Here is a 26,191-nt window from a genome sequence, read left to right on the forward strand (position 1 = left end):
CATTTAGAAACAACTTTACGAGATTATATTAGAAGTTGCCTCTTAATGATGCAACTTTTAAAGTAGCAACACTGAGTTGGGACTATCTGTCAGACTGCAATAATGATGCAGGACATGATGCTGGTCGGCTGAACATGCATATAACCCATATTCATACGAGACTGTTGTCACAGGTTGATACCTTGTTGTCATAGAGACCTCAAATGTACTTTTGTACACAAAATTATTCAAATTTAAACCTCTCTGTCACCGGCACATTTTTAGAATGTTACTTATTTATTCATTTTGGCATTGGACAAACCTAAAAAAGGGCTGATGAAGAGCTGAATTATTTATTGGTAAATTATGACTTAAGGGCCTAAAGATTTACTTTATTCATCCAGTTTCAAATTCAGCAAGTATATATTCAAAATATATATATTATATGTATGTATATTGTGTACATATATAAAGGTTAAATTAGTGAAACAATAAATTATGTTGCAGACATAAATACGCTATTTAAACTTTTCATTATGTCGTTAATATTCTGCAAACGGGGCTATTTTGAAACCACTTGGCTTGATAAACATGTTTCTCTCATGATGTCAGTTTGGTTTCAACAATTGCATCAGCTGACACACTGTGCTCTCTAATCTCATGAGTCATCTTTGTGTTTACAGTAAATGCCAATAAAAGACAGAGACCTTTTCATTGCTCTGTACAGTGCAGGTGAGGATAAGTTATACTGCAACAGGTATAAAACCAGAGGTACATTTGAATCAATGCATAACAATTAATTCAAATTGCTTGTTAATAAAAAACATTTCTTTCAGGTGAGGATCCTTCATCAGTTGACTTGAGTATTGAGGATCATATTTCTTTTCAACAGGGGAGGCCACAACATAATATCGACGGTATGATTATGTATACAAATGCATCTTATAGGGAATTACTAACACTGGTATCATTGGACTTAACTGCTACTCAAATGTATCCAGCGTTTGTATTTGGCACACTCACCTATCTAATCATTATGTTTTGCAACTTGTTGGTATTAACAACTATTGCTGTGAGTAAAAAGCTACACAAGCCCATGTTTATCCTGCTGTTCAACTTGCCCATTAGTGACATGGTGGGTGCTACAGCTTTTTTTCCTCAGCTTCTTTTCAGCATTGTGACACAGAACAGACTGATTTCAGCTCCTGCATGTATTACTCAGGCTTTTCTGATTCATTTTTATGGTACAGGAAACTTGCTGATCTTGAGTGCCATGGCATATGACAGATATATTGCTATATGTTGTCCTTTGAGGTATAATGCTATCATGAGTCCACATCATTTAATCAGAATTATCATTTTAATATGGTTTATAAATTTCTCATTGATGTTTACATTGTTTATGTTGGTTGCACGGTTTAAAATTTGCAGGACGAATATAGTGGATTTGTACTGTAACAATCCGTCATTATTGAAACTGGTCTGTGAGGACACCAGAGTCAACAACTACTATGGAATAGCTACCATTTTTGTGCTTATGGGCGTACCACTGTTAGTAATAATATACACATATGCACAGATTTTGCGCACATGTGTCATGACTAATAATACAGATGCCCGGAGAAAAGCCATTCAGACATGTGGTACACATTTAGTTATTTTCTTAATCTTACAAATTAATACCACCTTTACATTCATTGCTCATCGCATTGAGAGTTCATCCCCGTACTTAAGAAGGGCTCTGGGTGTGTCAATTTTAATATTTCCCCCTTTCTTGGACCCGATTATATATGGACTGAAAACTACAGAACTCAAGCAGAGCATGATAACGTTCCTAAAAAGAAATGTAGGTTCAACAAAGCTGTAACCAGTTTTCTATTTTGATTAGACATGATTAGAGGAACCATGTCCAGGGTACACCTGCACACTGAACTAACACTGATTTCAGAATCAACTCTAAATGAAGGCTCAGAGAGTCTCCACTAACAACAATATGCCATGAATTACTGCACTCCTCTCTGTGTTTGATGATTATTTGTTTTATGAAAATGTTATATAATGTTCATGTGTATGTATGTACTGCGGTTCACAGATCACAGATCAACAGCTTGGGTCATTTCTCATCCTAAGGTTGCCACGGTCAGTAGTTTTAATAAAGGGTATGATGAAATATATGTAAATGAAATGTTCAGAGTTGCAGAAACAAAAGTAAAAGTGTATCACTGCAGGTATGAATGCACTTGCAACTGATCAAGTACATGGAGTGAAAATGTATTGAAATGCAAAAAATATTCTGCTCTATTTGTGCACATTTTGCATGAAATGAAGTGAGTTTGTAAATTGCTACTTGTCTCAACACTGACTCAATCATACGTGTACTACGTGAACTGTGAAATGAAATACTGATGAGAAATTAAAACATTATTTTATATGCAACCCTCGTGATTTCCTTGACATTGCAAAAAAAAAGCGTTGCCAGATTTAATTGTTTAACATCTAGATAACGTAAATTTAACTCTAAATGGTATAATGCTTTTTAATAGGTAAGCATATTTTAAATCCTGCAACATAAAATGAATCGCAACTGAATGTAAAGAAACAAACACTGTGTGGCTCCATTAGTTACTCTTTATTGAAATCATCCTTTAAGTCTTTTTTGATCTCCAATAGAGTAATTCCTTAAAATTACGGAATATAGAGAATCAGCAGTGTTTCTCCGATTCATTTCATGTGTTTTTTTCCTCAACATGGAGGAAGTGAAAGAGCCACAATTACAAGTTAAGAGTTTCACTGTGGAACACATTTCTCTTTTGATATAAAATCGTTAATGTACTGTAGGAGTGTTAATAGATTGGATAGGAGGTGCATACTGGGAGAGGAAAAACAATTGTAGAGAGGTTACGGGGAGATCAAAATTACATTTATCTTTGTGGTAAAGTGGACAGATCAGAAAATTGATGCATACAAATGTATTAACCCCTTAATACTCAGCCCAGCCCGGCTACTATTCTGTCTTTCAGAGGTTGTAGCGGGCTCAGTTTTAAAGCAAGAGTGAAGATAAAGGTATCATATGAAACTAGAAAACCTAAGTAATGAATTGTTGCCAAACTCATGCGAGCTTGTGGAGAAGAATAAATGTATGTTTATATTTATTATTGGAAATCAATGAACAACACAAAACAATGACAGATATTGTCCAGAAACCCTCACAGGTACTGCATTTAGCATACAAAAATATGCTCAAATCATAACATGGCAACCTGCAGCCCAGAATCATAAAGTGGGCATGTCTGTAAAGGCGGAGACTCGTGGGTACCCATAGAACCCATCTTCATTAACATATCTGGAGGTCAGAGGTCAAGGGACCCCTTTGAAAATGGCCCTATTTCATACGTCTTGTGTCGATGTAATTAGGACCCGAGCACCGACAACGTAGGTCCGAGGACCTATTGAACTTTAAATGATGATGATGATGATGATGATGATGATGATGATTATTATTATTATTATTATTTATTTATTTAATTATTTTTTTATATGTTTATATATATATATGCATATTACACTATATACATATATATACACATTACACTCTGTACATATATATGCATATTACACTATATACATTATATACACACATTACACTCTATACATATATATATTCACATGAAACTGTAGTCTCTTTCCTGCGACAGTGCTGTTGAAGTGATGATGAAGGATGCTTCGCGGACACTGTTCTTTTTGGTATAATAGAGTTTATTACAAACAAGCAACAAATGTCATAACGAACGTCTAGAGCGTCCGGAGGTCTCAAGTCAAATCTGAGAGTCCTCCCTTCGGAGCTCTCTCGCCTCCTTATATCGGGTCCATGGCATGTAACAGCTGAGCTGAGCGTATAACCATGCATGGCTCCTTTGTCCTACATAACCATGCATGGCTCCTTTGTCCTACATATTTATCTTTCAGCCCCATGTCATATCTTGTGACCATATTCTCCACTTATGATTCTTACCCATGTGTTTACCCTTATGGCCTCTCGGTCATGTGCAAGACTTGAAAATATACCACATATTCCCCCCTTCGAGACTTACACAAAGTCTCGAAAAAATAAAAGAAGATACATACAGGTGTATTTAACATGACAAATTTAACAACCCGCCCTTTTTACCATTGAAACAACTGTATGGAGTCTAAAAGTGAGAGTGAAAAACCTGTCAGGCAGCTAATCTTTCTTGAAATATCCATTGAACAATGTAGACAGGAAAATTCTCTCACGGTCCCTCTGCCAAGGCGACCATACGTAGAACTTCATAACACTGAAATGAGGAAATTTAGCAATTTGTGTATGGAAATGATTTAAGCAAATACATATGGAACTCTCAGCAAATTAAAACAAGACAATGTCCAAAGTCAGGCTGGTCGACCCATCGCACCTTTCTATGGACCTTTTCCTGCCTACCCCACTGTCCCTAAACATCGAGAAAAAGAAAACATCTGAGGTCCCATTATATTTAGAAACCATCACTTGCCAAGCATGTAATACACAAAAAAGACAATTCATTTTTAAGAATACTAATGTAACATCTAAGAGAAGACATAAGACTATATAACGCTGCAGTTTCTCAGCAGCCTTGACTCCGGTATAGTATCGATGACGTCTTGACTCTGGATGTTGTATCGCCAGTCCACGTTCAGAGTTCTTCAGGCCATTCGTATTTTCATGTTTGAAGTGTCTGAATCCATTCAGCCCATCGGAGTCCCTGACAATCCACCACCCTCACAGTGGTCTTCCCCCAATATGTTCTAGAATGAAAGAAAAGAAAACCAGTATCTTTTGCATACATAACAGATACAAATTAAAACATCAAACACAGAATAAGAACACTTCTATAAGTAAAAATGTGAAATTAGAAATCATATAAGTCAAAATGTGAAATTAGAAATCATATAAGTCAAAATGTGAAATTAGAAATCATATAAGTCAAAATGTGAAATTAGAAATCATATAAGTCAAAATGTGAAATTAGAAATCATATTGTTCCTTTGTTGCCATATCCCCCCTTCGAGACTAAACAAAGTCTCGAAAGAGCAAAACAAAATCAACACTACAAACTACGCAAGCAAAAACAGAGGTAAATAATAGGATTATAATCATATGAGATATTTAAAATGGATATTCCTCCACCAATTCGATCTTTATTGCGTCATCCTCATCCCCGTCCGTGTCAGCTTCGTGTAATAATGGCATCAGCGTTTGCTCGCCGGGCAGATTCTCCTTCGTCTTCCCGGGTAACGTTACGCAGGACAAGGGAACAATCATCTTTAATTTTTATCCACCTAACCTCATTATACAAAATATACTTCCTCTGACCACGAGGCACAACGTCATCGTCAGGTCTTGTCAACAACAAATCTTCACCACGACTATTTTCCCATTTGGGAAACAAGTTCCCTCCATTATTCCATCTCCCACATTGACAAGGAAGGTAAACTGTTCCTCCTAACCTAGCTCTGATCACAGTACTCAAAGGAGGTGACGTTATAGATATCACCTGAGGCGCCTTTGTAGTTACATGTGATGCATTTATACTTCCAATAGCTTTTGCCATTGAAGGAGTAGATTTCTCTTCCATCTGTCCAGCTTTCATCTGGAGAGTTGATGTCATAGTTGTTAATTCTCTTGTTTCCCCAACCTCTTGGGGGTCTATGCTTTTATTCCCCCCTAGTATCACTAGATACACCACGCGAACTACAAATCCTAACTTGGACCGCTCACTTCCAATACGTCGATCGTAAAAAGAACACCTGTAATCACCTTGATCTTCCTGTTGAGGCTTATATACATAGAGACTACAGTCTCCCTCAACCTTCACTCTCCTTTTGTCATTAACTAATGTATATTTCCCTAATGGTACTGTCTCTGACAGATCTAGGATCTTACCATGGCTATCTTCCCACTGAACTCTGAGTTTCCCTTTACCACTATTTTCTTCTGTACACTGACATGGAAGCCTAACTGACTCTCCCAAGGTTACTTCAACCCTGGTTCTAATAACGGTCTGGTTTGACTCTTCTCCTAACTGGTCTCGGGCTCCTTGGTCTAACTGGATCCCTGGGTTGTCCTGCAGCGGAGTCACCGCCCTTTGATATCTCTGACGCTTTGCAGGCAACTGAAATAGGTCCTGCTGGGTCTGGGACATGTTGAAAGACAATGTCTCTAAATCTTCTGTCCTGTCCATCAACTGCCGAGTCATCTCTGGCATCATCAGGAATGTGTACAGAAACATCAACATTGTCCACAACCTGGGTGATCTCTCCTTCTGAGTTCTGACTCTGGGGATTTTCATGCATCTCCCTCTCTGGTGTGTGTTCTTCCACATTGTCTTCGGGCTCTCTTGAGCCTTCAACATCTTGAATCAGTGAATGTGGCGCCCCTTCACTTGGTGCTTTAACACAATGTGATAAATGATACCATGTAGGAGACCCCTTAACCTGGACCGCGGTTCCAGTACTGCGAACCACTTCAAACGGTCCCTCACGGCGTTCGTTATACCACTTCCGTCTAAACACCTTCACGAACACCTTGTCTCCAGGTTGCACTGTGATCCTTTTTTGCTCATCGAGCTTCTCCTGCACCTCCTCCTTAGTTTGCCTGTCAGACACATATGTGGATATTCTTTTATGTAGATTAACCATGTATGTGACATACGTTTGCATTTCATCTTCTAAAAGGGCCAAACTTGGACCTTTCCCACTTGTCCGCAGACAAGGCGTTGGCATCAGTCTTCCTGTAACCAACTCATGAGGTGTCATATGTAAATCGCGGAGCTCACTAGAGCGACATACCATTAACGCCAATGGAAGTGCTGCTATCCAATTTAACCCCGTGTGCTGGCATATTTTGACAATACGATTTTTCAGAACACCATTCATTCTCTCGCAGATTCCTTGACTACGTGGGCTATAGATTGCCCCAAGACGCTGTTTGATTCCTAATTTTTGCAAAATCAATTTCACCGTCTTATCCACAAACTCTTTCCCATTGTCTGAGGATATTCGATCTGGAAGTCCCCACCTGCTTATGACCTCTCTGCATAAGAACTTGGCAACCGATTGAGCATCCTTTCGTTTTGTTGGACAGGCCTCAGGCCATCGTGAAAATCTGTCCACCACGACTAGCATGTACCTTTTCCCTTCAATCGGTTTTATCATGTCAACATAGTCTATAACTAGTTCCCGCATCGGACCTCTTGGAGTTGGGATGTGGCCAGGAGGAACCGGCACTCCCCTCCGAACATTGTTTTTCAGACAAATAGTACACCTGCCTATGACATAATCAATCTGTTCAAGCAAACATGGTGCCCAAAACCCATACTCTTTCGTGATCTTTCTCTTCACTTCCCCCCTTGCAACGTGAGCTAAGCCATGCGCCTCCTGAATCATCAGACCCAACAGGTCTGGAGGTGATAGTACCAGCCCCTCATGATTTCTCCAAAGTCCAGTAGCATCTCGGGTGGCACCTCGGTCTAGCCACAACTGTTTGTCCATTTCAGGAGCAGCTTCCTGCATTAAAATCACATCTTTGAGCGTAATTTTGTCTTCCAAGTTCACTTCATGCGTGACGAGAAGAACTTTGCCCAATTTATCTGCTCCAGTGACTGCTTTTGCAGCTTCATCAGCCGCTCTGTTCCCTTGTGAAACCCTTGACGCATCCTTCTTATGTGCCGCACATTTAGCTATTGCTATTTCTTTAGGCTTCATCATAGCATGCAACAATTTCATGATCTGGGCGTGATGCTGTATCGGCGAACCATCCGTTTTCTTAAACCCTCGGTTCTTCCACACTGCTCCAAACAAGTGGCACACATTATGTGCATATGCAGAGTCAGTGTATATCGTCACTCGCTTCCCTTCTGCCAACAAACACGCTTCAGTTAACCCCACCAGCTCAGCAAGTTGTGCAGATGCAGGCTGTGGTATCTCTTCAGCCTTCTCCACTGTAAATCCAGTTCCTTGGGCTTTTACTATCGCATAGCCGGCCCTTAATTTATCGCCCACACGATAACAAGACCCATCAGTCCAATACTCCAGGTCTACCACATGCAATGGGAGAGCTTGTAAATCTGATCTAAGCCTAGAGTATTTCTCTGCTTCTTGAACACAATCGTGTGGCTCACCGTCTTCTGGAGTTGGCAAATTCTCCGCTGGATTTACCGTAACACACCTTGCTAGGGTAACATCTTCCTGCTCTAAGAGCCTATGATAGTCTCTGAGCCTAGACATGGTCAAGTTGTTCTTACCATAATTCAAAAGATTTCTGAGACTATGATGTGTAAGAATTGTCACTGGATAACCCATTGTTACAGAGGATGCTTTATTGTACATTAGAGAAACTCCCACCATAGCTCTGTAACACAGTGGTAACCCTAGCTCTACTTCTGATTACATCTGGGTTAAGAGTCCCCTCCATTGGCCATGGTTGGTCAATTTCAGGCCAGCATTTGTGCCATTTTTCCGATATTTTTTGCAATGTTTGCGATGCCCCTAATTAAAGGATTATTCTTCTGTACTATCTCAACAGGAGTGATTACTTTTGGATTTTTAGTGTTCTTTTTTCCCATTATAACGGCTTCCTTATGTTCCGTTATTGTACTTTAATGAGTAATTGCTAAAATTAAAACTACTCAAGGCTTTTTAGATTACTTCCCCCTTTTTTTTTTTTTTTTTTTTTTTTTTAACCCAATTACCCAATTAATCAATTAACCAATTAATCAATTAACCAATTATCCAATCAACCAATCAACCAATCAATCAATCAACAATTATCCAATTATCCAATTAATCCAATTAATCAATTAACCAATCAATCAACTAACCAATCAATCAATTAACCAATTTATCCAATTATCCAATTAATCCAATTAATCAATTAACCAATCAATCAACTAACCAATCAATCAATTAACCAATTTATCCAATTAAATTAATCAACAAATCAACCAATCATAAATTATCCAATTAATCAATATTCAGCTCAAATCGTCAAACAGTCACCACATTGAATATCCACCACAGCACAGATCAGACAATCCACGCACACTAACATAAATGAACATCTGCAATTGTCAGCAGAGGTTAGACTAAACAATCATATGCCATTAATTAATCAAATGCATTAACTGATCAATCCGTTGCCAAGTTGTCTATTTATTCATTTATTTATTTCTCCAAACTGCCTAGAGCATGTACTCTTTCATGTGTATAGGAGCAGGTCAGTCTCCTCTTAGGTTTATAAATGCAAGCAGGTTTATATGTGTACCATCAATGTTGCTTACGACTGAGAACACATACAAATATGGAAATGCAGGTTTTGTTTTTGTTAAAGAGTCTGTGGATAAATTTGTACCGGCCTTTAGTAGATTGAAGCGGAAGCCTCCTCATGGACGTCAGCAAGCCACACTCCGTGATGTGCCGGCCCGCTGCCTTGCCTCCCGTCTCAATTCTCATTCACCATAAATGACATAACAGACAAAAAACATGCAATGATTTAGTCTCTTGTGAACCCATTAGGTCCCTTTAACAGCATCATCAATTTTATTCCTCCCCTTTAAGAAGAGCTCATGTTTTATTTACTGACTCATTTAATTCATATATTTCTATTCTTTTCCAAGGGCCATACGGGTACTGCAGTTACACAACTCCACTTTATTTGTCCTGGTTTATAGTTATTTATCTTATGTGTATGCGTTTATCGTAACTAGGCTCATTTCAGTGGCTCATCGTTTTATTCTTTTTACTGTATCTCCCGGAAATCCCTCTTTTGCAGAGAAAACAAGCATCCACTCCTACCGGCCGTGCCATCACGCCCAACGGCGTGAGTGGCAACAGTGATCCAGAGAGAGCGCGCTTCGATCTCTGATCCAGAGAAATTCCCACAATCAACAGCTTATGTTTTACATTATTTAATTCATTTAGTCTTCTGGAAACAGAAGCTCATGGTTTTATACAATACCTCGGGCCACGTATCTATTCTTACAAATTATTAAATGACACATATACTCTCTGGAGCCAAATGTCACACACACACACACATTTTCCCTCCTCCCAAAGTCCATACACACACATTCTCTTCACTCCAACTTTAGATATCTTCATTCGTACAGCATGCTTTCTGCCGCTATTTTCCTTACTTTTTCTCATAAAATTTGTGCTACCTTTGAGGTGTAAAAATCTTCGACGAGAGGCTGCTTCAGACACCGTTCGTCAACAAACGTCAGAGTGGTAACGGTCATTCGAATTGTGATTCTACACTCTCCAGTTATTAAACTGACCATAAGATGTCGTTTTCAGGTTTTAATTGCGGCCCATACTACATGCTCCTCCACTTGAGGGCTTTCTATTCTATCCGATTTGCGGCTTGTCATATGATCATTTCCTTTATTTCCTTTATTTCCTTTATTTCTCTGTCTCTTAACACTCTTTACATTTATTTATTCAAATTACCTGGATCCAGGTTTCCCACTTTTGTCTTTCTAACTTAATTCCGGACTATGTCAGAGCCATCGTTACGCAGTGGCTAATATGCATGTGTCTTACCGTTAATAAGTTGAGGGCCCCTCTTTATTAATCTCGCACGATACTATTTAACACACCTTACCGTTACCATGAAGCTATTCTAAACTATTCCTTGTATTTCTCATACTTCTTTTCTTCACTTTATATATATATATATATATATATATTTTTTTTTTTTTTCTCTATTCATTCCCCCTTTTTTTCATTAAATTTAGCACGGAGCCTCACTTTAAACATCAAATCAACAGGACATGTCCATAACAAGAAGGTTCTTAATTTACGGTGTGGCCAAACAACTCCACATAACAGCCCCAATTTATGACCAGCATTCAATGAGTGCGCTCACCGTTTTGTGAAGTTGTAGCAGTACTGCTGTTGCGGCCACCTCCGATCCTGTTCGTGACGCCAAATTTGTAGTCTCTTTCCTGCGACAGTGCTGTTGAAGTGATGATGAAGGATGCTTCGCGGACACTGTTCTTTTTGGTATAATAGAGTTTATTACAAACAAGCAACAAATGTCATAACGAACGTCTAGAGCGTCCGGAGGTCTCAAGTCAAATCTGAGAGTCCTCCCTTCGGAGCTCTCTCGCCTCCTTATATCGGGTCCATGGCATGTAACAGCTGAGCTGAGCGTATAACCATGCATGGCTCCTTTGTCCTACATAACCATGCATGGCTCCTTTGTCCTACATATTTATCTTTCAGCCCCATGTCATATCTTGTGACCATATTCTCCACTTATGATTCTTACCCATGTGTTTACCCTTATGGCCTCTCGGTCATGTGCAAGACTTGAAAATATACCACAAAACCACAATGTGGTTTCATTTAGAGACAGCGTCCTGCTGCCTTCTGCTTTCTTCTCCTCTTTTGCCGTTTGCTGCTGTTTTCGTTCTGAAGGTCATCACTCAAGTTTGCCACTTCTTTCTGAAGAGACTCGGTTTGGGTCTTGCTTTTCTGCTGCTCGTTGGTAAGCATCTTCACGTTCACGTCGTGAAAGTCGCTGGGGTCCTCGAGTTCAGTTCGGAGGCCCTGATTGACCTCCTGCACAGCTTGGAGCTTTTCTGGGCTGGATTTGTGAGCCTCTTTGAGATCGCTCATCTCATCCTGCAGGGTGCTATTTTCCTCTCAAAGAAGTGCAGTTTTCGCAAATTGTTTCTGGAGGGACCTTGTTTGGACGAACACCTCATCCTGCAGGGTGCTATTTTCATTATGCAAGGTGCAGTTTTCGTCCTGCAGGGTGTTATTTTCCTCCCGAAGCAGCGTAATATTCTCCACGTGTTTCTGGAGCATTCAATGATGTCATCAAATCACTTGAAGCATTCAATGATGTCATCAAATCACATGTACACATGTTCACATACAGAAGTACTAACATACGTAGAAAATTAAAAAAAAAAAAGATTCATTTCATAATGCCAGAGTTATTTGCATCATATTTCATTTAATCACTTAAAGGTCTTACTGGCTTTTTTGTTTTTAACATTAGGTTACAATGACATTTTTCTATATAATATACCCTATAAAGCATATCAAAAAAAATCATATGTATGTTGAAAAGAAGTCATATTACAGTATGTTGAAAAATGAAAAAAGTTTATAGTATAGTATGTTGAAAAAATAAAAAAATCATAGTATAGTATGTCAAAGAAATATCATAGTATTATATGTCCAAAAATGTTTTCTATACTATTGCTTTTTACCAAGGTTGGAATTGAAATAAAAAAATTAATATATGATAAATATCGAGTTAATTGTTTGAGTTATGGAGAAGGGGTAGGACCATGCTGTACTTCTTCCTACTCCTTTTCAGGCCTATAATATTTATTCATGTTGATTATTTGTGTATTGGCAGTTGGCTATATGTTTACTGTTCATTTCATGTTATTCTCGTTTTGTTTTTTACTGAGGTCATTGTTACATGTTTGAAATAAATAAATAATTAAAAATAAAGTGAAACGAAATGGTTGTCACTGTCCACTCATATTTATCAACATGAATCCCAATTAGTATATGACTGTATGAAAATAATACACAAGATAGGCATATTGTTTGTTTTCATGAACGGCAGAATGGTGCGTCGCTTTAAATGAACTGTTTTCTCCTTTCCTTTATGGTCCAGTGTATCCTATGCTAAAGGTGATAAAAAAGGAAGCATTGAAGCTCCTTTCCTTTGCATTTAGAGAACTCGACCAGCTCTTGTCATGGCTGCTACTTAGATAAATCTGTGTCATTTCATTCCGTTAGGATTCAATGAGCCCAATTGTATTAATGTGTGATGATGTTAGTCCCCATAGTAGCCATTTCATTATAGTGACACAATTTTTCTTAAACTTGACCTCACTGTATAAAATGACCTGTGGTGACCTCTAGGATAATCACAGCTTCATGAAACTTTACAGCCACAAACTAGAGACCTAGAGTCAATTAAACTTTCGTTAATAGTTACTCTACTATTAACAAACAATGATATGATAATTAGTAATGTTTACTTAATTATTAGTAATGCTATAATTTATGTTATTTCAAAAGTTTATTGTTGCCTACATTATACAATGTTATATACTATATCAAGTATTTGTTAATGATTACCAAATAAATTGTAAACCTTTAAGAAACTGCTTGTAAAACCTCTATAAACATTACATAGATAGATATTTGTAACACTTTGTTAATGGTTAAGAATTTTAAAGCAGTTTATAAACATTATTTGGATGGCTATTATAAAGTTCCAACTGATGATTACAATACATTGTTAAATGGTTAATAAATATGTTGAAAAGCATCTCTAAACAATATTCAGAGAGATAGTTAATATTTTATCGATGGTTAATACTTGATTTCCGGTCCATCTATCTATGTAATATTTATAAATGTTTTACAAATTATTTCTTGACAGTTTACAAATCATTTGGTAATCAGGAAAAAAAAACATAATATAGTATATACAATTTTATAAAGTGTGCAACAATAAACTTAATAAATAAGTTACGAGTGTAATCAGAATATAATTGTTCTCATCTCTTATCAACTATGATACAATATATAATTTATAAACTAAATATTTCATATTACACAAACTAATGATAGAATAACAAAAAAATATAGCATTTCTAATAATTAGTAAATATTATTAATTATCATTTCTCTGGGTGTTAACAGTAAAATAACTATTAAATAAAGTTTATTGATTATCAATTTACCATTTATAAATTATGGTTATCATAAAGTGTCACCAAAACATTTTAGTCTACTGCAGCTACTTCTTACAATGTAGAAATAAAGAGCAGTTTAGAAATATCCCTATATATTTTTGAAGCCTTGCCTCCAGCAGGCCTCTTTGTCCAGCTGTCTGGCCGCCCATAAAGGGCCACACTGGGTGGAAACCAAGATCTGCTTTGTTGTAACTGTATGGATGATGCCTCTACCATCCTAGGCTAGAAACTGGGGATCAAAAACATGACATCTATAAGTAATTAAAAAGAACATATATTCTCCAATCCACTTAAATGACTCTTTTTAACAATAGAAAGACATTTTTTTAATCTGTCTGTGTGTCAACTCAATAATTTTTACTTTGTTTATGTAAATGTGTGGGTGGTGGTATGGCAGCTAATACATTTAATATCCTTCCAAAGCCCCTTGTGAGCCAGTGTGTCAGTCATTGCCATAACAATCTAAACATCAACTTTATGGTAGCCAGAAGACTCCAGGGAGCTGTCTCCTATAAAGCTGCTAATCCTTCTGAACATCTTACCAGTTGTTCACTGCCAGTATTTCCAGCTCTGGGTAATGATGATCCAATACTATGTTTCTTATTTATTCAGCAAGTGAATGAATGCACTATTTTCTGTCTGTCCTCTCTGTGTATTTTGTTCCTGGAGTTTCATTGCAAAGCTGTAAATCCGTTAAAGACTATTACTTGTTATTTATGCACAGTAGCCTCATATGATATATGATGTATGTGGACTCAAAGTGAAGCGGCGTGGACATGTTCAGGCTTTAATTTGGTAAGTTCTGTCCTTAGCAGTGAGAATTTACAATTTGTTAATTATAACTCATATACTGTATGACTGGAATTTTCACACTTTTCCAACATTATCTCTGTATGCATTTCTTGTTTTGTTCGGTCTCCCAGATTCTTTATACATTGATTGTTGTGTATAAAATTGTTATGCTATGAGATTATTAATGCTTTTTAAATTTTTCTAGGGAGGAAGAGCATAAGAATGGCCAACCTGTACAACGTGTCACATGTTTTAGTGCTGAATCGCTTTAATCTCTCCTCTGAAAATGTCTTTCCTGCATTTCTTTTTGCAACTCTGGGCTACATGATCATACTTTTCTGCAACCTTATTCTAATCCTCACCATTGTGCTGAACAAATCTCTGCACCAGCCCATGTATCTAATTCTGCTGAGCCTGCCTATCAATGACCTTATAGGCTCCTCAGCCTTCTTCCCACAGGTCATTAAAGACTTACTGACAAACAGCAGGACAATGCAATACTCAGCTTGCGTTACCCAAGCTTTCTTTATCCACATTTATGCAGCAGGTACAGTGTTCATTCTGAGTGCTATGGCATATGATAGGTATATTGCCATATGTTTACCTTTGAAATACAACACAGTTATGACTTATGCTCACATTATGAGATTAATCACAGTTGTGTGGATGAGTTGTTTAGTTTTGATAGGTGTGCTTTTTGTCCTGCTTTTGCGTTTGCCCCGCTGTCGATCTGAATTGACACACCCTTACTGTGATAATCCATCTTTGCTGAGTCTGGTCTGTGCCAACACAACCATCAATAACATTTATGGGCTTATTATGGTTGCTCTTTCACAAGTGATAGCTAATGGGATGATTTTGTACACATATCTCCAGATCCTCGTTGCGTGCTTCAGATCGAAACGATCGGACACAAAAGCCAAAGCTCTGCAGACGTGTGCTACACATCTAATTGTTTTCCTCCTGTTGGAGTGTCTGGGTCTTTTCACCATCATATCATACAGGATAAAGAACATTTCACCACATTTAAGGAGGTTCTTGGGGGTGGCAACTTTAATTTTCCCCCCAGCATTGAATCCAATCATCTATGGACTGAAAACAAAAGAAATTCGAGAGAAAGTAGTGTACTTTTTTAGGAATAAAGTCTTTCCATCTTAAGCATGCAGCACGCTAAAACTTCTTTCAATTGTGACACTGTCACTGTTTTATTTATAAATACATTCTTTGCAACTAAATCCCTTTCTTTTTACTAAAATGCAGTTATTTTGGCTTTATGTTTATGTAAAATTTAAGTTTCTGACCAAAGTTAATTTTCAAAGAATACATATGAAAACTACAGTACAGTTTGTGTTAAACAGTAATTCAATTTTGACTAATTATTGTACAAGGCAATGCTAAATAATTACTGCCACATTTTGAGCGCATAACATTGTTGCATTATTATTATATTACTATGCATAAAAGCAATCGCAAATGACCTCATGATTTTTATAAATAAGTCACCAGTGTTTGTCAGTTATGTAATGCATTTTGTTGTCAAGAATAAGTTAACAGTAAAACTACATAGCTCTACTGTTTTTACAGCTGACAGACAGTTTATATGCATTAACTGCATTATGTTGCATGTGCAAAATAGTTGAACATAATCTGTGAAAAGGTAAAACTGTGAATCCAGTGTCTCATCAAAGTTTGCTGTGACCATTTTAATTATTTAATTTTAATTTAATTATTTAATTTAATTAGTTATTACTATTTCTTTGTATTAATGTGATCCTTTCAAAGGTTTGTCTAACTTCCATGAAATATAAAGTCTGTGAGGCTCTGAGGCATATGAAATAAAATTCTGAATTACATGAGATTTGATTGACTTCATGTGTGCACAGTGAAACAGAGGAGAAGAAACCTATTGAATTATGAATGATTCAAATACAGTACACAACCTTAGTAGGAGAATAATACTGTTTGTATGAAAAATAAAGGAAACCATGTTGCGATGGGATCACACCAAACCGCAACGCCAAATCAGACCAGAGGCGTAAAGTGGGGGCCTACTTCCTACCCCCCTACTTCTGGCACCCTTGCTCAGACCACACCCATCTTCGAACTCAACCTTCATTCTGATCACTACTACACACCCGTAAAGTTTAGTGACTGCAACTTGCACGGTTGCAACACTATTGGGGTGTCCACAGACCTATAAACATCTGCCATAGTACTCAAAACCACTTCTGTGGTAGTTCCCCTACAATATCTCCAGTACCACATTTTGCCATGATCAGTCACACAGACTCACTAGGTGAAAACAATACCAGCTACACTGTCACAGCTGGTCATTTAGGAGGTAAACTAAAGATCCAGAGTGATCAGATTTTGATTAAAACATCGAGCAATGTCTCATAATTCCATTCAAGCACTGTCAAAGTTTGCACTGAACACATCACAATCACTTCTTCATATTGCAGTGTGTATTCACAATGCAAATACAGCAGAGGGCGCCATCAGTACACACTAAACTGCCAACAGATAGAAAGCACATGAATTTGCTCTCCACTGGTTCAACAGGGTATGGATCTGTTACATGTGATTTGCTGCCCTCTTGTGTCTTTTGAGGTCAGTAGACAGGGGAGACCAGACTGAACAACATAAGGCTAGTAAGGAGCCAGATATTTCTTCAAAGCACACTATAGCTACAGGGAACTAAAACCAGCAATAAAAACAAAGCATGCAACAAAAATAAAAAATTAAAAAATCATGTTTTAGCAAGCTCAAAGAAAGCCACAAACGTAAGGAAAGGTAATGATATTATATGTGGCTCCAGATATAACTGAAACCACATAAAACTGAATCTTTGCTGTTTTTACATTGTAGGACAATGAACCTTGATCTTTACCATAGTGAGGAGGAGAAAGAATGATTTTGTTATAAATAGGTTTAGATCAGCTACCAATTACATCAACCAATACCTAAAGAGCCCTGATTACTTACTAACTAGGAAGTACATAATAACTGTACATATAGCTATTTGTTTATGTTAGCTTATCTTTGTTTAGCCTTGTTGTGTGTATCTTGTGAATCTTCCTGGACATTGCGACATCAGAGAATGAAATTCCTCTTGTGTTTAGACACAACTGGCCAATAAAGCTGATTCTGATTCTATTCTTCATTAAATGAATGCCTGCAGGCTGCTGTATATTGTAAAGTTAAGGTTATCAAATAAGTCTAAATACTAAAATCTAGACATATTAGAGCTTGACTGTTGGACAATATTCTTGTTCTCTGTGTTATTTTAGACTCTTAGACTGTACAGATTCTAATCATACAGCCTTTACTGCAGTGTTTAAACCTCTAACCTCTACTCAGGAACCACTGAAAATCTGTCTTTGCAGTTTATTCATCTACATATCTGCTGACTGTCATTTTTAATTTTTGTTTACTTTGATGCTCCGAAACTAAACTGTGACCGCCACTAACAAAGCAAACTACAACCACATTGTGAGCATCCTTGATGCAAAAATGGAGGCTAATGAACAGATCATATACTGTAGGTTTATTACCAAGGGCCTTGGAAGGAGGTATTGTTTACACCGGCTTTGGTTTGTTGGTTTGTTTGTCTGTCTGTCTGTCTGTGAGTCTGTCCATCTGTTATCAGGATTACTCCAAAAGTTCACGATGAATTTGAATGAAATGTTTGGGGTGGAGTGTGGCACAATGAACAATCCATTCGATTTTGGTGGCGATCGGATCATAATTTTCATGAGATTCAGGATCAGGAATTTTTTTAAGAATTCCAATCAGCCTGAGAATTAAGACCACAGGGTACAAAACATGCGCAGTGTAACTGATGACGCGTTGATGACACATGACCACGCCTTCTTCCTACTTCTGAGACTCCGAGGTGCGGGAGCTGCTGGCCGTCCGTGGTGAGAAAGATAAAAGTGGTGGATGACGGGATGACAGACAACGCAGTGTAACGTTATACAGACATAACAAGGCTGCTGAATGAGAGAGGCATCCGCCGATACGTTACACGGAAACGCACCGTGTTAATAACAAGCCGACCACCTCATGGTACCGCCAGCTGTGAGCTGTGATCTGTCTTTAAAATCACACACCTTGGCGGAGGTCTGCGCTCTCCGAGTGCCATTCTAGTTCCTGTTATATTTAACAATGACAACCTCATAAATTAGGTAGCACAGTGAAAGTGGAAAAAGTAAGTGAATAATTCTCCAGTGTAAAAGCTGTCAGATAATAGAGTTTTGAAACAGCTACAATAAAAATAAAATCCAAACTTTCCTCCCACCAGCTGTTTAATACCACTGTATGGTGCTTTATTAGTGCTTAAGTTATACTGTAGATAGGAAATGTGTTTCAGGCAAGAAATGAGAGCAGATGGAAATAAGAAGTGCACAAGGTGATGGCAGAGTAGAGCAGAGTGATGGTTATGCTCCTGCAAGGAGGGGAGTTAAGTGATGCAACATGGGCCTTATGTTAGATGAGAGGATGAGATGATTTTTTTTATCCTGAGGAAAATTGCTGTGCAGCAGTTGCAATACGAAGTGGGAAGAGTGCAAAGAGTGCAAAAATAAAAGACTAAGATAACAATAAGGTGCAAACAAGATGTATATCCCAGTATATATAAAATATATACAATGTAATTATATATAATTGTAAAGAAAAAAAAACAGTTAATTCTGTTGTTGGAGTTTTGAACACTGTTCAAATATATACATACCGGTAAATGCGTATGTATAACTGTATATTGTAACTGTCAATATTCAATATACAGTGTGTTGGCAATAGGCCTTGTGTATTTTGTTATAGTCATGAGTCAAAGAGAGAGAGAGAGAGAAAGGTGGGTGGGGGACTTTACTGAAGAGGAACATACTGTAACAATCAAACAGGACATAACAAAGCTGAATTGGAGGCTGGAGCCACCTCAGCAAGTTGAAGTTAACTGAAATGATGCTGAATTAGTTGACGTTGTGTATTCACAATCTTTGAAAGAGTCTTTTTATGCTCCAAGAAAGTAGCACACCCGCCCACATGCTAATGGAGAAAATTAAAATCTTTAAGAATACTGTAAATAATAAAAAAAAAACAATCCCTGTTTTGATATTCATTCTTACATTCTTAATGTAAATGATTCTACACCACACTGTGGTCAAATCTGATATTGCACACCTCAATTTCATGTCCATGCAGAGACGTCATAAATATTCTACCCAGTTCATTTACAGCCTATTATAACATTTCATTGCCTCTATTAGATTTTTATTGGCATAATATTGATATTTATTTAGGCAAAAGAAGCAAATAATGTCATCTGGCAATCAGGCGATTAATCGCATGACTGTCCATAGTTTATCGTGATTAATCGCAAATTAATCGCATATTTTTTTTATCTGTTCAAAAAATGTACCTTAAAGGGAGATTTGTCAAATAATTAATACGCTTATCAACATGGGAGTGGGCAAATGTGCTTGCTTTATAAAAAAGTATGTATATATTTATTATTGGAAATCAATTAACAAGACAATGACAAATATTGTCCAGAAACCCTCACAAGTACTGCATTTAATGTGTGACTCTCATGGGGAGGACATAGACAGTCTCACTGACTGCATCACGGACTATATCAACTTTTGTGTGGAAAACACCGTACCCACCAGGACTGTAAGGTGTTTTTTCAAACAATGAACCATGGATGAATCCTGATATAAAGGCTCTCCTCAAGGACAAGAAGAGGGCCTTTAAATCAGGAAACAAGGAGGAACTGAAGAGTGTGCAGAAGGAGCTGAGGAGGAAGATCAAGGAGGGGAAAAACAGCTACAGGAGGAAGATGGAGGAACAGCTGCAGCAGAATAACATCAGCGGCGTCTGGAGAGGCCTGAAAACCATCTCTGGCCACAAGAATCCTGACTCCCAGGCTGTGGGGGACCAAAAGTGGGTGAACGACCTGCATTTATTCTTCAATAGATTTGATCAGTCACCTGCCCCCCCCAGCCCAGTCCTCACTGCTGCAACCCCCCTCGTCTTCAACCCCAGTACACTGCCCCCCCCCCACCTCCACTTCAACAACACTCACCCCACAGCCACCCCACATTGCTCTTCTGACCAGCCCAGCCCCCCCATGTTTACCATTGGCAGAGCATTTTGGCAAATTTTTCTTGGGTGCTACCCACATAATCAGCTGTGCTGCTCATCCCACAAATGCATGATCCTTACAAGTTGAACATCATTGTGAAGGTAAATAAACAGGCTTTCTAACCATGTAAAATACAATGCCAATTAGCATTGTAACAACAGAGAAATAATCCACCAAACACAAGTTTCTGAACTTTGTTTTTCCAGTATATATACATATATATATATATATATATATATATATAAAAATATGTTCAAATCATAACATGGCAAACTGCAGCCCAACAGGCAACAACAGCTGTCAGTGTGTCAGTGTGCTGACTTGACTATGATTTGCCCAAAACTGCATGTGATTATCATAAAGTGGGCATTTCATTCGAATATGTTGAGGTCAGAGGTCAAGAGACCCCTTTGAAAATGGGCATGCCAGATTTTCCTCCCCAAAATTTAGTGAAAGTTTGGAGCGTTATTTAACCTCCTTTGCGATACGTAAGTATGACATGGTTGGTACCAGTGGATTCCTCAGGTTTTCTAGTTTCATATGATGTATCTTCACTCTAGTTGTAAAACTCAGCCCACTACAACCTAAAAATCGCAAGTTGCATTAAAGGTCACATATTATACTCCATTTAAACTAGTTATTATAGGTCTCAGACACCTCCAAACCATGTCTCTGAAGTTTTTTTTTCAAAAAAACAATCAGATCATGCATTCCAGCATGTCTCTATAACCTCTGTTTCAGCCCATTTCCAAAAGTGCTGATTTCTGTGTCTGTAGCCTCTGTCTCCTCCCACTCTGCTCTGATTGGTCAGCGTTTTCTGTCAATCAAACGTCCTCAACAACACAGCGTCACCCTCCCCGCCCCCCTCGCGGCCTGAGAGCAGGGAGAGAGAGGAGCTAGAATAGAGCTTATAAACCACTTTAAAGTTTATAAACCAGAAACTTCACCCAGCGCACGTTACCGGAGGAATCTGATCAGAAATCGGCGACACATGATGAACATCTGCGGTCCAGATTCCAGGTTTTCCTGACGGTTTCTCTCAGGTAAATAATGCTGTTTATATCTCTGTTAGTTAACTCAGTGTTTACCTCATGCATCAACTCTGTAAACCGTAAACATACACTCTGTTTTACGTCTGTCTTTACAGATCCATCTGTGAGAAATGACCGACAGAATCATCCCAGAGGAGAGCAGACAGCTGAGAGCAGATGGCTCTGTTTACATGGAGATACAAAGCTAACCCGGTAGCATGTAGCTAACCCGTTAGCATGTAGCTACATGCTAACGGGTTAGCTACATGCTACCGCTATGACACGGTGTGTAAACACAGCGACCATCAGGGTGGAAAATAGAAGATGTGAAACAGTAGTCAGTTCATTATTTCTGCTAAAAGATAAAGTATGGAAGATCAGAGTAATGGTATATTATTTACAGTAGTAGCTGTCTCTGTGTTACCATGACTACAGACCACCGGAGCTTAGCTTACCATAGTTTACCAGAGCTGAAGACTTTCTCCTGTACCATGTTAACATAACTAACTAACAGGTGAGATGATTACAAATGCTGTGAATAATTAATATTGTCATCTGTCTACTCAAATAAAGTTTGACTGTGAAACAGAAATGTGTTGTGTTGCTTACAAGTCACTATTTACTACCTGTACTCTGCTACATGCATGACATCAAATATATATAATATATAAATATCATCTGTTTAAACAGTGTAATTACATAAAGCCTTTGTGAAAGAACATGTTATATTTAGATGATGGGAGTACATGAAGCCTGTTCTGCTGGTTCTTGCAGACTAACTGTAGGAGCTACTTTGCTCAAGTTCGGTTGAGGAGGAGAGACAGTGACGCGCTGTGGGGCGGGGTCAGCTACTGAAGGTTCTCTCTGGTTCGACCAGGAAACCCTCACGTGGCTTGCATTCTCTAATGACGTCAAGATACAAGGAAAAAAGCGAATTTTTTTTCTGCACCCATTTCCGGACAAACGGAGGAGGAGAAAAAGAGAGAGGATGGTCTTTTATGATACTATGGTGGCCTGTAGACACACTGGGGACAGATATTGATGTCTAAAAGACATGGAAAAGTGCATTTTGCATAATAGGTGACCTTTAAGTTAATTAGCAAAATCCTGCTCAGAACTCCCATATTTGCTGAACAGCTCATCACAATGTTGCAGTGACTGTACACTGATACTACATTTAATCAGTCCTCGATTAATCATGAATAAATGATTTCATCAAAACATTTTCTTACATTTTCTTGAAAAACTGCAATAATAATAACTTATCATCAAAGTTTTACAGTTTCAATAGCTTTTTTATGTATTTCTATACAATATTCGATGTACACAATGCACAATGTATCACAATCATGTAAAACTAGACAACAAACACACTGTAAGACGTATTCTAAAATCAGTTAAAGGTCCCATAATGTAAAAAGTGAGATTTTCATGTCTTTTATATTATAAAGCAGGTTTAAGAGCTTTATAAATACTTTTAAACTATCAAAACGCTCAATATACGGAGAAACCCACACAGCCCGTATTCAGAAATTGTGCGTTTGAAACAAGCCGTTAGATTTCTGTCCATTTGTGATGTCACAAATCTGCAATATTTAGACCATTTCACAGTTTTAAACGTAAACATTCGAAATGTGTCCCAGTTTATTCCCTGTTGCAGTGTGTATGTGAATGACATCAGCTGACAGGATATAAACATGTACCCAAACTGTTGCCTAGCAACGCAATTCCATTGCAATTCCCTTGAAATGCACTAAAACTGTATTGTATTGTATGTTGACATAGCTGTCCCTTTAATATTTCTGGCTGTATTGGGCCACTGTGGGTTATTACAATGTTTTATGGAAACATCAGATTGAGAGAATTTTTGCCATATTGTGAGTACTTCAATTTTCCCAACTCGTCAAATACCGCCGTTTGGTAAGTGCCCCTCAGCACCCAAAACCGACGCACGGAGGCACCCTTTAGCAACAGTATGTGACAAACCGGGCTTTCAACTAACTCCATTGTAAGTATTAATAGCTTGAGAGTCTGTTCAGGGCGGGCGGGAGGGGTGGTGGATGGGTCAAGTCACGTCAGTCTTTAGTCACGTGACTCATCGGTATCGTCAGTCCTGTGAGTCGTTAGTCACGTGACTCGTTAGTATTGTCAACTCCACGAGTCACGTGAGTCACTAGTCGGGGTGGCTGTGGCTCAGAGGGTAGAGCAGGTCATCCACCAATCGGAAAGGTCAATGGTTCGATCCCCGGCTCATCCGGTCGTATGTCGAAGTGTTCTTGAGCAAGACACAGAACCCCAAATTGCTCCCGAAGGCTGAGCCATCGGTGTGTGAATGAGTATTTAGATTAGATCCACTGAACTTAGTGGCGTTAAAACGAATTTGCGTTACGTGTTATTATCGCGTTAACTATGACAGCCCTTCTGGCAATATATCAGTGAACAGCATTTAATCAATCCTCGATTAATCATGAATTAATGATTTCATCAAATCGTTTTCTTACATTTTATTGCAAAACTGCAATAATAATAACTTATTATCAAAGTTTTATATTTTTATGTACAATGTTCAATGTATACAATGCACAATGTATCACAACCATGTAAAACTAGACAACAAACACGCTGAAAAAGGTATTGTAAAATCAGTTAACTACTGGCCAATAGAGTCAAGAGGGAAGTAAGACAAGAGTTTAATTTAAAAAATAAATAAAGTAAAAATAAGAATAAGTCATTGGCCACGAATAAATTCTATGTAAATCAGAAAAAAAAATATGATTTGATGTAGTACTGCTATTGGGCAAAAAAATGTAAATGTGGAACAAATGGGGGTTAGAGGAAAAGACATGCGGTTTCCTTAAACTCAGCTTGACAAGCTCAGCTCTACATTGTCAAATTTAACTACACTATGACTCATTTGTTGCTCACTACCGCTAAAGCTGACTTTACTAAAGGTGCACCAAAGGACTACTATACAAAACACTCTTACCCTCATATATTCAAACAGTATTGTAACTTGTGTGGTGGGAAATATGGTTTATATTATATCACAAAATATCAATGCTGACAAAATTTAACTATCATAGATGTATTTTTTTACATGTGCACATCTGGGTTGTACCACAAAGCACAAAAGTAAGCACAGGGCAGCTAATAACGTGTCAAACTTGAAATGCTGAATAAAAAGAGTGTAATTGAAGACTTTACCAATACTCTAACTGACGATACTATAGTTACATTCTAACTTTGTACGTTTATTTCATGTCTCGTTTATATTGTTTTAAATATCCTTGCTGTATTTTAATTATTATGTATTGCTGATGCAAGCCAGTTTCTCACAAATCTAATCTAAAAAGCTGTTTACTTGTTGTAATTCACGAACTTTGGGAAACCAATCCAAACTTAATGTTTACCAGCATCTGATTAGTTGGCTGTGAGCATGTCGTAACCCATCAGAGGATCTCTTCTCCCACTGAACTTTGTTACTAACATTGTGTCATGGATACCAACGCTTGGTTACTGTTTCCTTCTTTAACTTTGCTCATTAGGTTAATGACTTCTTTGTTTACGAAGTGTTGATAGGAAAGATGTGTTACCCTCAGCCCTCCGGAGTGATGTATGTTCTGTATTTAGCTCTGGTAATGAACCTCAAAGGATTTGGTGACACAATGCGGTAAACAGCTACTGTTTTGTTTCGCAAGTGAGTTTGTGAAAGTTGAATAGTGGTTTGTCTCTAAGTTGCTTTTTTATAAAAGACTTAAAAAATGTAAAACATTTTATTAGCCATGGAAATGGCACTAGAATACCTCATCCAAGTACATGTAGACCACTTGCAGTAACTAATACATTTGGTCCTAGGTCCAAAATCAACAAATAGCTCTCCAATTCAGTAATGCTGAAGTAAATAACATCTTTTCTGTTTAAGAAAGCTTTCTCATAGTTTGACATAAAAGTAAAAAGAGATACAAAGCACATGAAACTAGAATATCTTAATGTGACATAACATAAATATAGGTCTTTGAAAATGTAGTTTAGTGAAATATGTAATCACAAATCTACTTCAGTAAACTTTTACTGAAGGGACTTTGTGATAATAAAATTAATTAAAAGCATACAGTATGAACAAATAAACTAAATTATTATAACTGCCGTACTCTCGCTTACTTCCCACCTTTGCATTTTGTTTACATCTCATTTGTCATTACAGTTGGATGATGGATGATGATTCAGTTTTATCTACAATTTATTGTTATTTCTTTACTATTTATGTTGACGTAGCTGCCACTGTGGGTTATTACAATGTTTTATGGAAACATCAGATTGAGAGAATTTTTGCCATATTGTGAGTACTTCATTTTTTCAGGTATATAATATATTGTGTTAGCCAAAACAGGCATTACTTATCATGTACTATTATCAACTAGAGTATTTATTCTGCATTTTAAAATTAATAATAT

The 26,191-nt window shown here is 37.7% G+C and overlaps 2 protein-coding genes across 2 annotated transcripts; both read left to right on the forward strand.

The window, feature by feature from the left end:
• The first annotated feature begins 904 nt into the window (after positions 1 to 904).
• Positions 905 to 1,846, forward strand: LOC141770987 (olfactory receptor 52B2-like). The gene has a single exon (XM_074640836.1). It carries the CDS (start codon positions 905 to 907, stop codon positions 1,844 to 1,846), a length of 942 nt encoding a protein of 313 aa, XP_074496937.1.
• A 12,937-nt stretch (positions 1,847 to 14,783) lies between these two features.
• LOC141770833 (olfactory receptor 52B2-like) lies at positions 14,784 to 15,719 on the forward strand. Its single transcript, XM_074640681.1, has one exon. The coding sequence runs from the start codon at positions 14,784 to 14,786 to the stop codon at positions 15,717 to 15,719; it is 936 nt and encodes a 311-aa protein (XP_074496782.1).
• Positions 15,720 to 26,191: the final 10,472 nt, after the last annotated feature.

This window comes from Sebastes fasciatus, chromosome 7, assembly GCF_043250625.1.
Source record: "Sebastes fasciatus isolate fSebFas1 chromosome 7, fSebFas1.pri, whole genome shotgun sequence".
Lineage (NCBI taxonomy): Eukaryota > Metazoa > Chordata > Actinopteri > Perciformes > Sebastidae > Sebastes > Sebastes fasciatus.

Excerpts from the sequence above, each read along its gene's own strand:
- LOC141770987 (XM_074640836.1), top strand. The coding sequence starts at position 905 with ATGTATACAAATGCATCTTATAGGGAATTACTAACACTGGTATCATTG.
- LOC141770833 (XM_074640681.1), top strand. The coding sequence starts at position 14,784 with ATGGCCAACCTGTACAACGTGTCACATGTTTTAGTGCTGAATCGCTTT.